Source organism: Gigantopelta aegis, chromosome 9, assembly GCF_016097555.1.
Source record: "Gigantopelta aegis isolate Gae_Host chromosome 9, Gae_host_genome, whole genome shotgun sequence".
Taxonomy (NCBI): domain Eukaryota; kingdom Metazoa; phylum Mollusca; class Gastropoda; order Neomphalida; family Peltospiridae; genus Gigantopelta; species Gigantopelta aegis.
The window spans coordinates 46,496,037-46,510,703 of NC_054707.1; the positions used below are offsets into that span (position 1 = coordinate 46,496,037).

Below are 14,667 nucleotides of genomic sequence, written 5' to 3' on the forward strand. Positions count from 1 at the left end.
CATACCGGTTCGTACCCAAAAGCATACCAGTTCGTACCTAAAAGCATACCAGTTCGTAACAGGAGGAACATCGGCATACCAGTTCATACCCACATTTGTACATGTTATTTAATGAAAAACAAAACAACAAAAATCCAAGCCAACTGCATTTTAATAATTACAAACATAGTAATATTAACATAATTATATAATTATATATAGAAATATTGAAACCCAGTACATTCATACAATTGTATTTATGGTAAAGGTAAATGTGAAATTAATAAAAACTTATATGTTGGTATATTTCTCAAAACTTTCAAAATGTGACTTATTCCCTATTTAGCACCGAGTCCTTCAATTATTGACAGGTGAAAGTAGCATTATGAACTTTTAAATTTGCATATGACATGAAATTTGCATACCGTTATTACACGGGTTAATACAATCAAATATTAAATGGGTTTATGACAAAAGAATTGCTCTTTGGCTACGAAAAGGTATGCTTTTTGGTTACGAAACGACATGCTTCAGTGATGCACAGCACATAATTGCTCATTTAATGCTTATAAAAGATACTGAGTGATTATTACAACACATTTTTTGCTAAATGTTACAATATGTTTGTAATATAACATTATAATTGTGTATTTAAAAAATATATTAATGTTAGGTGTAATGTATGACATTACGAACTGGTATGCTAGTGGTTACGAAACGGTATGGTACGAACGGGTTTGGGTACGAAACGTCTAGAAACCTTTATTTATTTATTTATTTATTTATTTATTTATTCGGAAACAATTGAAACAATGATATTGGTTCAAACTATTTTAGTTTAGTACACGTTATAGCACATATCACAATTTTACAGAGGTATAAGAAGTAGACCAATATAAATATGTTTGACTGATATACAATTAAAATTAAACGTAATTAGTACAATGTAGGTGTCAATAATGAACAATTCGTTTTCTTCTTTTTTGTGTGTGTCTTTTTTTCCGTTTTTTTTAAAATATACAAATGTGATAAGAAATGAACGGGGGGGAAAATGCGTTTGGTGCTCCAGAGTTGAAGGAAACTACATTTAACCAAAGTGAATTATGGCCGTTCTGTATTTTTCGTTTTGGTCGGCGGCAGCTGTTATATTGCTTTATACGTTTTCACTTGAAGTAGTTTGTTTAGAAGAAGAAGAACATCCAAGAATAGGTAGATGTGCTAGAACTGTCTGACATAATGTGTGTTTGATAGTAAGTCACGGCACCGAAACTGGTAGGCAAAAGCCGCTTTCAGTTTCACGTGCACACGGCATATGATGATATGGTTCCATCATACCAAATAAATTCCTATTACCAATAATGTTAACATTTATGATGTACTAATAAAACTGATGTAAGCAGCGTATCAACAAACCCAGGCAGTACACCAATAAAAAGTGTGACATCTCACATTTAATTTATTTGCAACAAAATTGGGGGTTACCATTTAACTATTAAAGCCGCACACCCTATTGTCAGAACCAAATTGTTAACAACTACAAAAAATTACTCTCCTACCTTTAATTGCCGTTAGATTTCCTCCAAAGTTTGTCCAGACACAAATCTTGAAAAAACCATTACAATGACACAGATTCCACATACCAGATGCTAACCATGTCATCTATATCGACTTCGCTGAGAGCGCATAGGGAAAAAAGCATGTAATTTTGTATCAGCTGCCATTTTGACTTTTTATGGAATATTCTTCAAGAGGGGTGAAAGGATAGGACTTAATCTAACGTCATAACATGTTATGATATTAAAGCAAACGTGATGACATCAAATTATTATTATTTTTTATTATTATTATTAGTTTAATGATACCACTAGAGATAATCAATTTCATATTAATTGTATCACATACTTTGGAGGCTTTCACCCCTCTTGAAGAGTGTTCCATAAACAAACAACATGGCAGACGGCAGAAAACTGCATGTATTTTTCCCTATGCAATCTCAGCAAAGACAATATCGGCAACATCGTTGCAGTCTCGTGTGTGGAATCTGTATATTTGTAGTGGGTTTTTTTGCGATTTGTGTCTGGACAAACTTTGGAGGAAATCTAACGGCAATTAAAGGTAGGAGAGTAATTTGTTGTAGTTGTTAACAATTTGGTTCGGACAATAGTTCCATCCAGCGAAAATAAATTATAATTTGGTTAATCTACAAACCTGTAACACACTTAGATCACGTTTTTATCAAATGGAGTGAAAAAGCAGGTTTTATATCGATAAATACCATGGGAATCCCCATGTCCCAATTGCTTGAAATAATTTTGAAAGTTTGTATTCTGATGTCACCGGTAGATGTCGCTCAAAGCACAACAATGCCTACGTCACGACAAATGTCACAGACTTGGGGTGCGTTCTTTTCACCTCTCCTGGACATGTTCCAACTGTTCTGTCCTGGTTGTATCCCCTCTCCAGATATCGTAGGACTTCGCAAAATTATTGGTTTTAAGGGTTTGTAACATTTTGTATTGAGATACTTACTTGTCTGAACTTTATTGTTACTGAAAATGTTCACGAACTGTGAAGAAAAATCTCACAAATGAACAACAACAAATCGGATGTTGATTGCGCGAACCGTGCACGAGAAAACAAACCGAACCAAAATGATAACGGTCAAGTGGTATACCAACGTCTGTGACATTGAAATGGAAATATCCCGTCTAAAAATAGATTAGACCTTGTCTGCTCGACGGTTTTTTTTCAAACGTGCGCCCGTTTTTCAGAAATACGAAAAATTCATTTTGTGGTATTACAAACACCAGGATTACCAAAAAACGTGAATGGAAATGTATATTCTAAATAATAAACGGTAAGTAAAGTGCAATTTTATTTGAGAAAAAATGGGTTTAATAGCGAAAAACAACGCCGTAATGGTTAACAACTATCCGTAACTAGGGTGTGTCCCTTTAGTTTAAGAGATTTATCGTGAACAAATGTGAACAGTCTACCCCATAGGCCCTAAACTGGTCTATTTACATATCCTGGCATATGTTTTCAATACGACAAGCAAAAAATAAAAACAAGACTGGGTAAATACAATAATACTTTACCTATCTCAAGTCACATTAGTTTATTGTGAAAAATAATGATAATCTCCCATACAGGTGACGTGTTTCCGCTATATTTTGACAAACGTCGTATGTTTTCGATAGTTCCATAAGCTGTCTATTTTTGTCCTTGTTATGGTATTGTAGGGTCTATACTATACTCCATGCAATAATTTACATCAAGTTCTACTTTTAAAAATTAAGTCATAAAACGTTTGCAACTTGTTAATAATATGGAATAATTTTCAGAAAAATAAACAGTTTTGACTGAAAACATATTTACATTGAATTCTTGTCATAGGTTAATCATAATGTTGATCTAATGTTGATCTAATCTTCTCGTTCTACGTATCAAGAAAACCAAAATTTGGATTGTCACTTTAACTTTAAGTACTCTTGACAGAGGTACAGAACTATATATTTTCAAAAAATGTAACTCCACCAAACCACCTTGATTTTTAGTAAATGTAAATGAACATGTAAACATGCCCTCACTAGAAATTACTGAAAAGAACTTTGCTGTGAATAACATAAGAGGTAAACCAACCAACCTTCCATAAATGTTATTGTTCAGTGTAATGATCACGTGGTATATTGTCTAACTTTGGTAGGTCAGATGTTAGTATAGCAGACAATAACTTTGCAGGGATTTGTGATACCTGGATTTCACTATGTGAGGCATTTCATTAGTAGGAAAAACTGATAACATGCACAATATATATGGTATTTTAATTAAAACATAAAGTTGGCAGCTTGACTTGAAGCATTTTCAATATTGAGAGAAAAAAGATACTTCGTTGTTTATGTTCAGGTTGATAGTAACGTAATATCTTGCATAATCTCGCAATACATGCAGTTACAAATAAAGAAATGAAAACATGTCAATCGAAATTGTATGACGGTACGATACTTGTTTTTAAGGAATCTGCATACGATTGAACCCTGAAATCAAAATACTTTTGTTGAAATAAGAAACCTTCCCAAAAAACAAAGTGGGCAAATGAGGAAAAGACAAGTAGACATTCAAAATATTTTTTTCCAATGCAGCAAGGGATCTTTTATATCCACTTTCTCACAGACAGGCAAGCACATACCACAGCTTTTGTCCAGTTGTGGTTAACTGGTTGGAATGCAAAAAGCAAAACAATCGGCTGAATGGATCCGCCAAGGTGGTTCGACCCTGCGATGCAAGTACCTCAAGCAAGCATTCAACCGACTGAGCTAAATCCCGCCCCTGCCAGTTTAATCTTTATCTTTTAATTATATTACACCAAGTGTCAGAATATATTTAATATAATTATAAATAAATAGGGAATAACTGGTTACTGTCTTAAGATATCGGCTTTATCCTGTGAAGGTTAGAATGGCGAATGCAGCGAGGCTCTGAAATACTCGAGTCAGGCTTATGTCATGTGACCTGTATTGTTTTGTCAGTGACCGAAAATATAGAGATTTATCTAGTCATCATATCTTGCCAATGTATACAGTGATTGAGGGATAAATACAGTGAAACCTGTCTGAAAATAACAAAATCCTGTCAAAACCGGCCAAATTTGATGGTCCCAAAATTTCTCTTATTTAAAGCTTGTATTAAAAACCTGATAAAACTGGAACCTCAACATTTTAGAAACCGGATTGATTTTTGGTTCAGAAATGTAAAATAATTAATTAACCTGAACAAACGGACAAATAAAGAGTCAACTTAACGAAAACATGACTACCATACAACAATGCTGACTTGAATTTATGCTGTGCTGCATAGAGTGTTACGTCACGTGTCACCGATTTTTGCGGTCTTAGCTTAAAGGGACACGCCCTAGTTGTTAACCATTACGCCGTTGTTTTTCGCTATTAAACCCATTTTTTCACAAATAAAATTGCACTTTACTTACCGTTTATTATTTAGAATATACATTTCCATTCACCTGAAGTGTTTTTTGGTAATCCTGGTGTTTGTAATACCACAAAATGCATTTTTCATATTTCATAAAATGCCAAGGGCCTCTGAGAAAAAAACGTTGAGCAGACAAGGTCTAATCTATTTTTAGAGGGGATATTCCCATTTCAATGTCACAGACGTTGGTATACCACGTGACCGTTATCATTTTGGTTCGGTTTGTTTTCTCGTGCACGGTTCGCGCAATCAACATCCGATTTGTTGTCGTTTGCTTGTTGTTCATTTGTGAGATTTTTCTTCACAGTTAGTGAACATTTTCAGTAACAATAAAGTTAGACAAGTAAGTATCTCAATACAAAACGTTACAAACCCTTAAAACCAATAATTTTGCTAAGTCTTACGATATCTGGAGAGGGGATACAACCAGAACAGAACAGTTGGAACATGTCCAGGAGAGGTGAAAGGAACGCACCCCAAGTCTGTGCGCACTCTGTGAAATTTGTCGTGACGTAGGCATTGTTGTGCTTCGAACGACATCTACCGGTGACATCAGAATACTAACTTTCAAATTTTTTTCAAGCAATTGGGACATGGGGATTCCCATGGTATTTATCGATATAAAACCTGCTTTTTCACTCCATTTGATGAAAACATGATCTAAGTGTGTTACAGGTTTGTAGATTAAACAAATTATAATTTATTTTCGCTGGATGGAACTAGGGCGTGCGGTTTTAACAGACAGGGTAATCAGTGCTTGATTGTTTTCAATTGGACTGTCTTGATGCAGACATTAGAGTTTCCACCTTTTATTTTTGGTCAATACGCTTTGATAAGGAAATACTGAGACATTGCGAGTAAAATGCTAGAAACAACTAAATTTAGAGTAAAATACACACACGTGACTTAATTTGTATTTTATCACTAAATACAAACATAAAATGTTATCTTTTCTGCAATAGAAGCGAGAAATACGCACACTGAATTTAGCTAAGAAAGAACGAAAATGTCTTGGCCACCACAGGCTAAACGTAGGCATGTGGAATTATCGGTCATTTTGCAACCTTGATTATGGTAAAAACTAAATTACATTGAAATTTGTTGTTGCTTTTATTTATGTTTTAATGTTGGTTCATAAATAAGAAAGATGCATGACAAAATTTGGATATAGCGACATTATTATTAGAGTGACAGTCACATTCATTTGGCAATTCTAGGACTTGTGTGTTTACAGTTAAACGAAATCGATGCCGATGTCAAGGAAAATAACTCCGTATTGTAAAATGCTACCGTCTAAACACCAGATCCTGTCTAAACCGGATACATATTAGGTCCCTGATGTGATCCGGTTTAAACAGGTTTCACTGTACAATTAAAATAATTTTCTTTGATAACGACATAATTTTTATTAGGAAATTTGTCGCCAAGACTTGAATGCCCTCCTTTTAAACCCAAGTAAATTGGTATATATTTTTTTCTTTTGGATTAGTCCACTCGGCACCAGAAAAGGGTAGTATATTTTATCAATATAAATTACAGAGAAAATTTTATTAAACTATCGAAATGATCTCTCTCTATATGTATATCTACAAATATCTAATCATCAGGCTGACCATAACACTTCAAGTGACTAGTAGGAGTGTATACATGATGAACATTTTACTGAAAATAAGACGTCCATACTGCACCATAGTCACGGTTCAACAATTTGTACGCTGTCATTCCCCCCCCCCCCCCCCCACACACACACACACACACACAGTCCAGTGGTGCCTGCAATGCACGTGTTATGAACAGTGAAAAGAGTTCAACTGCAAAAGTTTGAGCGTGCATCAATGAATTGGAAGTTATGTTAGTGCGATCCACGCTTATACCATATTAACTTTGTATTGCAGGGATTGTTGGGGCTGGGATAGGTGGCGCCACGACAGCATACTATGCACGTCAGCTGTTCGGAGAGTCGGCAGTGATCGATATCTTTGAAGAAACTCGAGTTGGTGGTCGTTTGGCTCTCATCAACATTGATGGTCAAGACTATGAAGCTGGGGCGACCGTGATTCACGCCAGGAACATGCTAATGCTCAACTTCACCAAGATGCTAGGTAAGCAAGCTTGTTTTATTAACATCTAATGGCATGCCTGTGAGAATTGAACATTTGCGTAAACCATTTTTGGGTTACACAGAATCAAATTCAGGTAACCCATTTCGTTTTTATGTAACCCGTCATGACCATGTAAATGATGTCATATATATAATGCGCAAACGAAAATGGGTTAGTGATATAAAACTGTACTTGCACAAGCGATGCACGAACAAAATTTTCTCGCAATTTTTAGAGGTCTGGATAACATGTACAGATGTAGGATTAGAGAGGAAATAATGTTTATTGGCAATAAACCTGAATATATTTGAAACAAGTATTAAGAAGTAAAATTCAGTTTGAAACACACTTTCCAGGCTCTCATCTATATGCAGAATTGAAAATTTATGAGAAATGACTTCTCCCTTCCCGGGCGAGAGAGAAGTTCGATGAAAATAGGCAAAGTGAACATTTATCACATTCGGTAATGTTTCATTATGTTCCACGTTCTTTTGGAAATGTTCTGCATTATACATTGTTCAGATCGAACTATTTCATCAAGGTTAATGTTTGTTTTAATTAACAAAACCACTCGAGCACATTTAAATACTACTGATGAATGAATGTACTTCCAGAAATAAAATTTAAGCAAAACAATTGAATATTTTCCATAAAACACAACAGTATTAAGTAATGTGTTACGTCAAATTAAAAATAATAATAAGTATTTCCTGGTATTATTGAACTCCTGATAAGTCATTGTCTTCACTTCACTTCTGTTATGTGATTTTTGTTTTTGAAATCGGGTTAGATCCAAAATATTATGGCAGCTTGACTTTACACTACTGCTAATGACTTGGCAATTTGAGCCAACTTTCAACAAACAAACCGATCAGTTTTATTGGTTAGATTAGGCTCCGACAATGATTTTTTTTAAAGCAAGGAAATGTAATTACTCGGTAATTAATTATTAGATACAGGACCAAGTACTTTAATTAATTAATTTAAATGCATGATATGTACGTGCAGGACGTAGCCCAGGGGTAAAGCGCTCGCCTGATGCACAGTCGGTCTAGGACCGATCCCCGTCGGTAGGCCCACTGGGCTATTTCTCGTTCCTGCCATTGTACTATACAACTGGTATATCAAAGGCTGTGGTATCTGCCATCCTGGCTGTGGGAATGTGCATATAAAAGATCCCTACTACTAATGGAAAAATTGAGTGGGTTTCCACTTTAAGACTTATGTCGGAATTAACATATGTATGTCCAAAAGCCAGTGATTAATAAATCAATGTGCTATAATGGTGTTGTTAAACACGAACATGTACAGGGGTGCAGAAATGGAAAATATTTCACTAGTCTGCCAGCCTATATTATTATATAGTATTGTTTAAAGGGACATTCCCGAGTTTGCTACATTGTAAGATGTTTCCAACTAATAAAGTATTTCTACGATTAAACTTGTATATTAAATATATTTTCTTGTTTAGAATATCAGTGTCTATATATTCTATGTGTTTCTGGTCGTCTTAATATTTGTAAGAAGCCCAAACTGGATTTTGTCTTCAAATAATTTCATACGTACGAAAAAATCTGTTTTACAAAATAAAATGAAATTTAACATATAAAATATATTTAATATGTAATTACAATCGTTAAAAAGTCTCTGTTAGTCGATAACATCTTAAAAATTGCAGCAAACTCAGGAATGTCCCTTTAACAATATTATAATATACACAGTCTTCATTTCAAATTATATATAAATATATTTTTTTGACAAAAACTTTATTAAGGATACTTGGTAGGATAATTGATCAAAATCACATGGCAAAACAAAATCAAGCCCCAAACTGTGATTGACAAAAGAATAAATTTTGAACTACTATGGTAAAAGCAAAGTTTTTCACATTTCTTTCATATAGATTTACAAAATTCAAGTGACATACCGCAATTATTCAACAGAACAATCTATTTGAAACAAACTGACCAGGGAACATTGTGTTCAGTATCGTGTCGCGATCTGCTATGCATGTTTCAATTGTAAAACATTAAACAATAACTGGTAATCAATTTTTAATTGACTAGAAATATCGCTAATCAAGATTTTGAAAACAAAATGTTCCCTGACAGCAACATACATGTACATGTAGTTTCAACGTAAACAAACCATTTCAAGGAAGTATTGACCTTTGCCTGGCTCTGTTTTCGGAATGTCGCCCTTATGCCATTTGGAACGCCGAAGTTGTCTAATTTGGTACATGTGTTGTTGTGTTTTTCGTCATCATTCTGAATCGTTTGTTTGAATGGTTTAGAATTTTGGAACTCCGAAGTTGTCTAATTTGGTACATGTGTTGTTGTGTTTTTCGTCATCATTCTGAACTGTTTGTTAGAATTTTGGAACTTGATGAGCGGGCCAGTACTTTCTGCGCCCCTGGTGTACGTACATTTGATTATAGATATATGTAAGTGGATGCTTCTCTTGCAGGTCTGGAGAGACGAGACTGTTTCGACGGAAAGTTAGGACTCTATGGATCTGACGGGGTGGTCTTTGAAACAAGCTCATGGAGTGCAGTGACCTTGGCGAAACTCGCCTGGCGCTATGGATGGGACATGTGGAAAATTAGAGGCTGGATCAACGATCAAGTTATTAACAAATTTGAAAGGTGAACCTGGTGAAAACTAATGGCTGTTCTTTGAGGAATGATACTGTTGTGACTGTTCTTTTTGTTCCTTTGCCAATTAGCTTTGGATAGTACTGTTGGAGTGTTCTGTTTTGCAATTTTAATTGATTTACCGTTCATGTAGCATTTACTTAATTATCAGTTCTATTTTAATCAATTTACCGTTCATGTAACATTTACTCTATGGTCAGTTCTATTTTAATCGATTTACTGTGCATGTAACATTTACTTAATGATCAGTTCTATTTTAATAGATTTACTGTGCATGTAACATTTACTTAATGATCAGTTCTATTTTAATCGATTTACCGTTCATGTAACATTTACTCAATAATCAGTTCTATTTTAATGATTTACCGTTCGTGTAACATTTACTCAATGATCAGTTCTATTTCAATCAATTTACCGTTCATGTAACATTTACTCAATGATCAGTTCTATTTTAATGATTTACCGTTCGTGTAACATTTACTCAATGATCAGTTCTATTTTAACCAATTTACCGTTCATGTAACATTTACTCAATAATCAGTTCTATTTTAAGCGATTTACCATTCATGTAACATTTACTCAATGATCAGTTCTATTTTAATCAATTTACCGTTCATGTAACATTTACTCAATGATCAGTTCTATTTTAATCGATTTACCGTACATGTAACATTATTCAATGATCAGTTCTATTTTAATCGATTTACCGTGCATGTAACATTTACTCAATGTTCAGTTTAATTTTAATCGATTTACCATTCATGTAACATTTACTTAATGATAAATTCTAGCATTGTGTCCTTTTATTATACCTTTCAATAATTTGATTGTAATAGCTATAGGGGACAATATTTAAAAATCTTAAGTAACCGGAAGACAGTTCACGTGAGTTTTACTTAGGTAACAGATTGTTCGGTTAAGTGAATATAGTTATCGTAATTGATGAGTTAGGCCTATCTAATCCTAAATCATATGAACTACAGTTCTGTTCAAATGTATTTAAAAATGTAAACTGATTTTCCTTTTCATTACTGATAATAGATATATTGTACTTTTAATTTTAGAATGTAATTGTTCACCATGTAACCTGATTGGCGGTTGTCGTGATTTTAAATTTGCGTAAATGACACGCAAACAGAACGATGGTTCTCATGAAATATTGTGCCTTGTACCACACAAAATAGTGTACATGCAAACCTGGGGCCTAATTCACAAAGCTCTCTTAGGTTCTGCTAGACAACAAAGCAACCTCTTTGTAAGTCTTTTAACATTGCATTGCGAGATCGCAAAGTTGCGAGAGAGCCTAGTGAATTAAGCCCCTGCTTTGCAAGAACATATTAAGTGCTGCATATCAAAAACATTACCATCATATTCCAAATTTATGGTTTTTATTGTAAAGTAAATGTGAGAAACTTTCTTTTGAAATACCTTTTTCATCTACAGTGACTTAAACAAATATCGCAGGAAAATACACATGTGCATCATATTTGAAATAATTTAATGCATTAAATTTGTTTTTTATTTTTTAAAGAATTTATGAAATTCAGGACAAAGGCATTGCATTCACGACTGTTGAAGATATACTAAAAGTCATGGATCCCATGTTTGTGGACTTCACCAAGAAATCGGTGAAAACATTGCTGAAAGAGGAGGGATTTGGAGACAAGTTCATAGATGAATTTGTCATGGCAGCCTTACAGACAAGTTATGGACAAACAACGGATGTAGCTGGATTTGTAGGCAAGTGACATTTTAGCTGATTAAGTCAATTTTATGTAAGCTTATGCACTAGTCAGCATTTTCAAAGTTGATATCAGTTTGGAATGAATGGTGCATTAACCCATCAGAATAGCACCATGTAAATATTTTACTTAATGGGGCGGGATGTGATCCAGTGGTAAAGCACTTGGTCAATCAAGGATCTAGGATCAATCCCCATCGGTGGGCCCATTAGATTATTTCTTGTTCCAGCCAGTGCACATCGACTGGTATATAATAGTACACATCGACTGGTACATAATAGGCCATGGTATGTGCTATCCTGTCTCCTGTCTGTGGGATGGTGCTTATAAAAGATCCCATGCTTCTAATGGAAAAATGTAGTGAGCTTCCTAATGTTTAACATCCAATACCCGATGATTAATAAATCAATGTGCTCTAATGGTATTGTTAAGCAAAACAAATATTATTTTTTACTATATTATATGTATGCCAGCAGGAACCTCTGCTTCTGTTAGGAACACCCAAGTTGGATTGATTGATGAGTTTTTTAGAGTCTAGACTGATGTGGATCGAGGGTCTGTCTGTCCATCTGTCTGTCCCACATATAGTTTTCTGAACATTTGTTTTCCACAGTGTCTCAAGATACTTCTCTGAAATTTTGTGTATAGTTTTATCAATTGCTGTTACATATCAAATTTGATTTTCATGGCAATTTACGTCTTTTTTTTTGGCCAGAATTGTGGCTCTTGGAATTTAGGAGAAAAGAAAATTTGTTTTGTTTGAAATTTTGTGTGCAGCTTTATCATGCACTGCTACAAATCAAGTTTGGATTTCATGGTGATTTACCCATTTTTAGCTCAGTTATGACCCTTGAACTTAAGAGATAAGAAAAATGTGAAATATATTGTTTTAGTTTCAGAATGCTTTTTTAGCATCTGATATAGCAACCCTATTAAAGTTTGATGTCACTTATTTGGATTTTGACAAATTTTAAGATTGTTAATATTTAATGGTTTACAGTAAACATTTAACATCTCAAGAATGAAACATCTCTATGTACATTGCTTTATGTTACAGGTGCTGTGTCTATTGCCGGTATCACTCCAGGCTTGTGGTCAGTGAAGGGTGGTAACAAGAGAGTTCCAGAGAAATTAATAAAGAAATCCAAGGCTAATCTAATAATGCCAGCCAAAGTAACAAATATAATTCTTCAGAAGGATACCGATGGCATCGTGTCTTACGAAGTACAGTACACCAATCCTGACAAACAGCCTTCTGCTCGTGAATACGATATTGTAATCATTGCCACGCCATTGCCGCAAGGACAAACAAATATTAAGTTTGAAGATTTCCCACAACCTGTGAGAGAACCTAAAATGTCACTGCACAAGTTGGCTTTGTTGTTTGTTCAAGGAACACCTAATATTACAACGTTTGGCTATGAACATATTGGTGATCTGCCACAAGCACTGTTAAGTATGGATCCCAATTTATTTTGGAACAGTTACGCCCAGGCGACGCCTGTTGACTACAAGAAACATCTAAATAAGAAGTCGCCAGATGGTATGGAAGAATTAGTTTATAAGGTGGCTTTAAATCAGGTTCCAACCGAGCCGCAGATACGACTGTTGTTTAAAAGCCGCAAAGATTTACGAGTCGTACACTGGGGGGCATACCCCGATTTCTCACCAGATATGGAGCTGCCATCATTCTTGCTTTATGATCGTTTGTACTATGTCAATGCTATCGAGAGTGCTGCATCCGCCATGGAAATGAATGCCATAGGTGGGCGTAATATTGCATTGTTAGCGTATAATCATTGGCATGGCTATTTAGACAAAATAGATGAGCTTCATGATGAAGATACAACTTCCAGTAGTAAGAATGAAGAATTGTAACGTCTGTATGCATAATTAGCAATAATAATATGTGTCTTAGAAATATACCTGGGTGGCATGTGTGTTGGGTGAATGGGTTTTTTTGTATTGTGTTCTGCAAGTTATGTTGTTTCAAATCACTGAAGACCTGGGCCCTGTTCCACGAAGCGATCTTAGCCCTAAGATCACCTTAAATGTATAGCTACCGTAGGCACTTAATGTGATCTTAGTGCTAAGCTCACTTAATGGAACGGAGCCCAGGCCTTCAAAATGAAATATCAACTTCAGTATTTTATTACTTCAATTGTATACATTTACTTTGCACTGATAGTGATAAAATGAAAAACTTTGGTGTATTAAGAGCCAAAATGTACAATGATGGATCCTTTTTTTTTTTTTGACTTGCCTCATCCTATACTGTCTTGTTTAATGCATTCAGATTAAGGGGAAATGCAACTATCGCATACAGCGCTACTATATATTGAGCAGCGATAGACTTGTTAACTAGCAGATTGACAGTGGCGTGACGACACTAAGTTTAGCTCTAGTACTGAAACACAGTGATGTAAAAAAAATTACCGTCTTGTCTATGTAGGCAGGCCATAGGATTTCAAAATTCATTGGAAACACTTTTTCGGTTCTATGCCTTGTGATCATGGATACCCATCAGAAACTGTTTTTAAAAAATAATTATATATACTCTTCAAAAAAAGTTGGGGAACCTGAAATATTAATATTAATATCAACTTTTAGACCGAACGTATGTTTTGACCACAGACATCCTAGTAAAGAACGTTCAGGTCCGTTTATGAACACACCAAAACACATTCCATAGTTTGCACGTGCATCACACAGTTTCCCCATACACGTGCGTGGGGTGTCATTCTCGATTTTGACAATTTCCAGGAAGGTCGATTAATCACTGTGGAACATTATTTTTGTCAATCTTTTTCATTCTGTTGATCATAAAGTTGTTATTGTTTTCTTTTTAGTCATTTTTTTTATTGTTTGAATTTGCGATTTACTAAAGAGAACCCGTCAACTTTCAAATTTCACTTCTGACCCCAATCAAGATCTTTTGTGGTCATAAAACCTACTGTAATACTGAACTACCTATTGTAATGTTTGCCCAATTAACATTATAGTGATTGATATAGTTATTCACTTTCTTGTCCGTGGATCAGTATTTTGTTCAGTGACCTGTGCTTTGTTTTGGACATTTTAGTAACATAAGGGTATCTTTATATGTGACAATTTCAACAAGGTGTAATTAGTTTTAAGTTTTATTACTGAATAAGTAGCATTTCCCCTTAAAAACCACTTCTATTATCGCTAATAAATGAAA

The 14,667-nt window shown here is 34.7% G+C and overlaps 1 protein-coding gene across 2 annotated transcripts; it reads left to right on the plus strand.

The window, feature by feature from the left end:
• Nucleotides 1–1,064: 1,064 nt before the first annotated feature.
• On the plus strand, nucleotides 1,065–14,004 carry LOC121381029 (prenylcysteine oxidase-like). Of its 2 annotated transcripts, none has more exons than XM_041510109.1 (5): nucleotides 1,065–1,188; nucleotides 6,864–7,070; nucleotides 9,537–9,714; nucleotides 11,255–11,463; nucleotides 12,523–14,004. In XM_041510109.1, the coding sequence occupies exons 1-5, from the start codon at nucleotides 1,083–1,085 to the stop codon at nucleotides 13,341–13,343; spliced, it is 1,521 nt and encodes a 506-aa protein (XP_041366043.1). In that variant the 5' UTR covers nucleotides 1,065–1,082; the 3' UTR covers nucleotides 13,344–14,004. The 2 variants fall into 2 exon arrangements, with proteins under 2 accessions (XP_041366043.1, XP_041366044.1); XM_041510110.1 differs by having other exon boundaries at nucleotides 1,104–1,229.
• The last annotated feature ends 663 nt before the right edge of the window (nucleotides 14,005–14,667 follow it).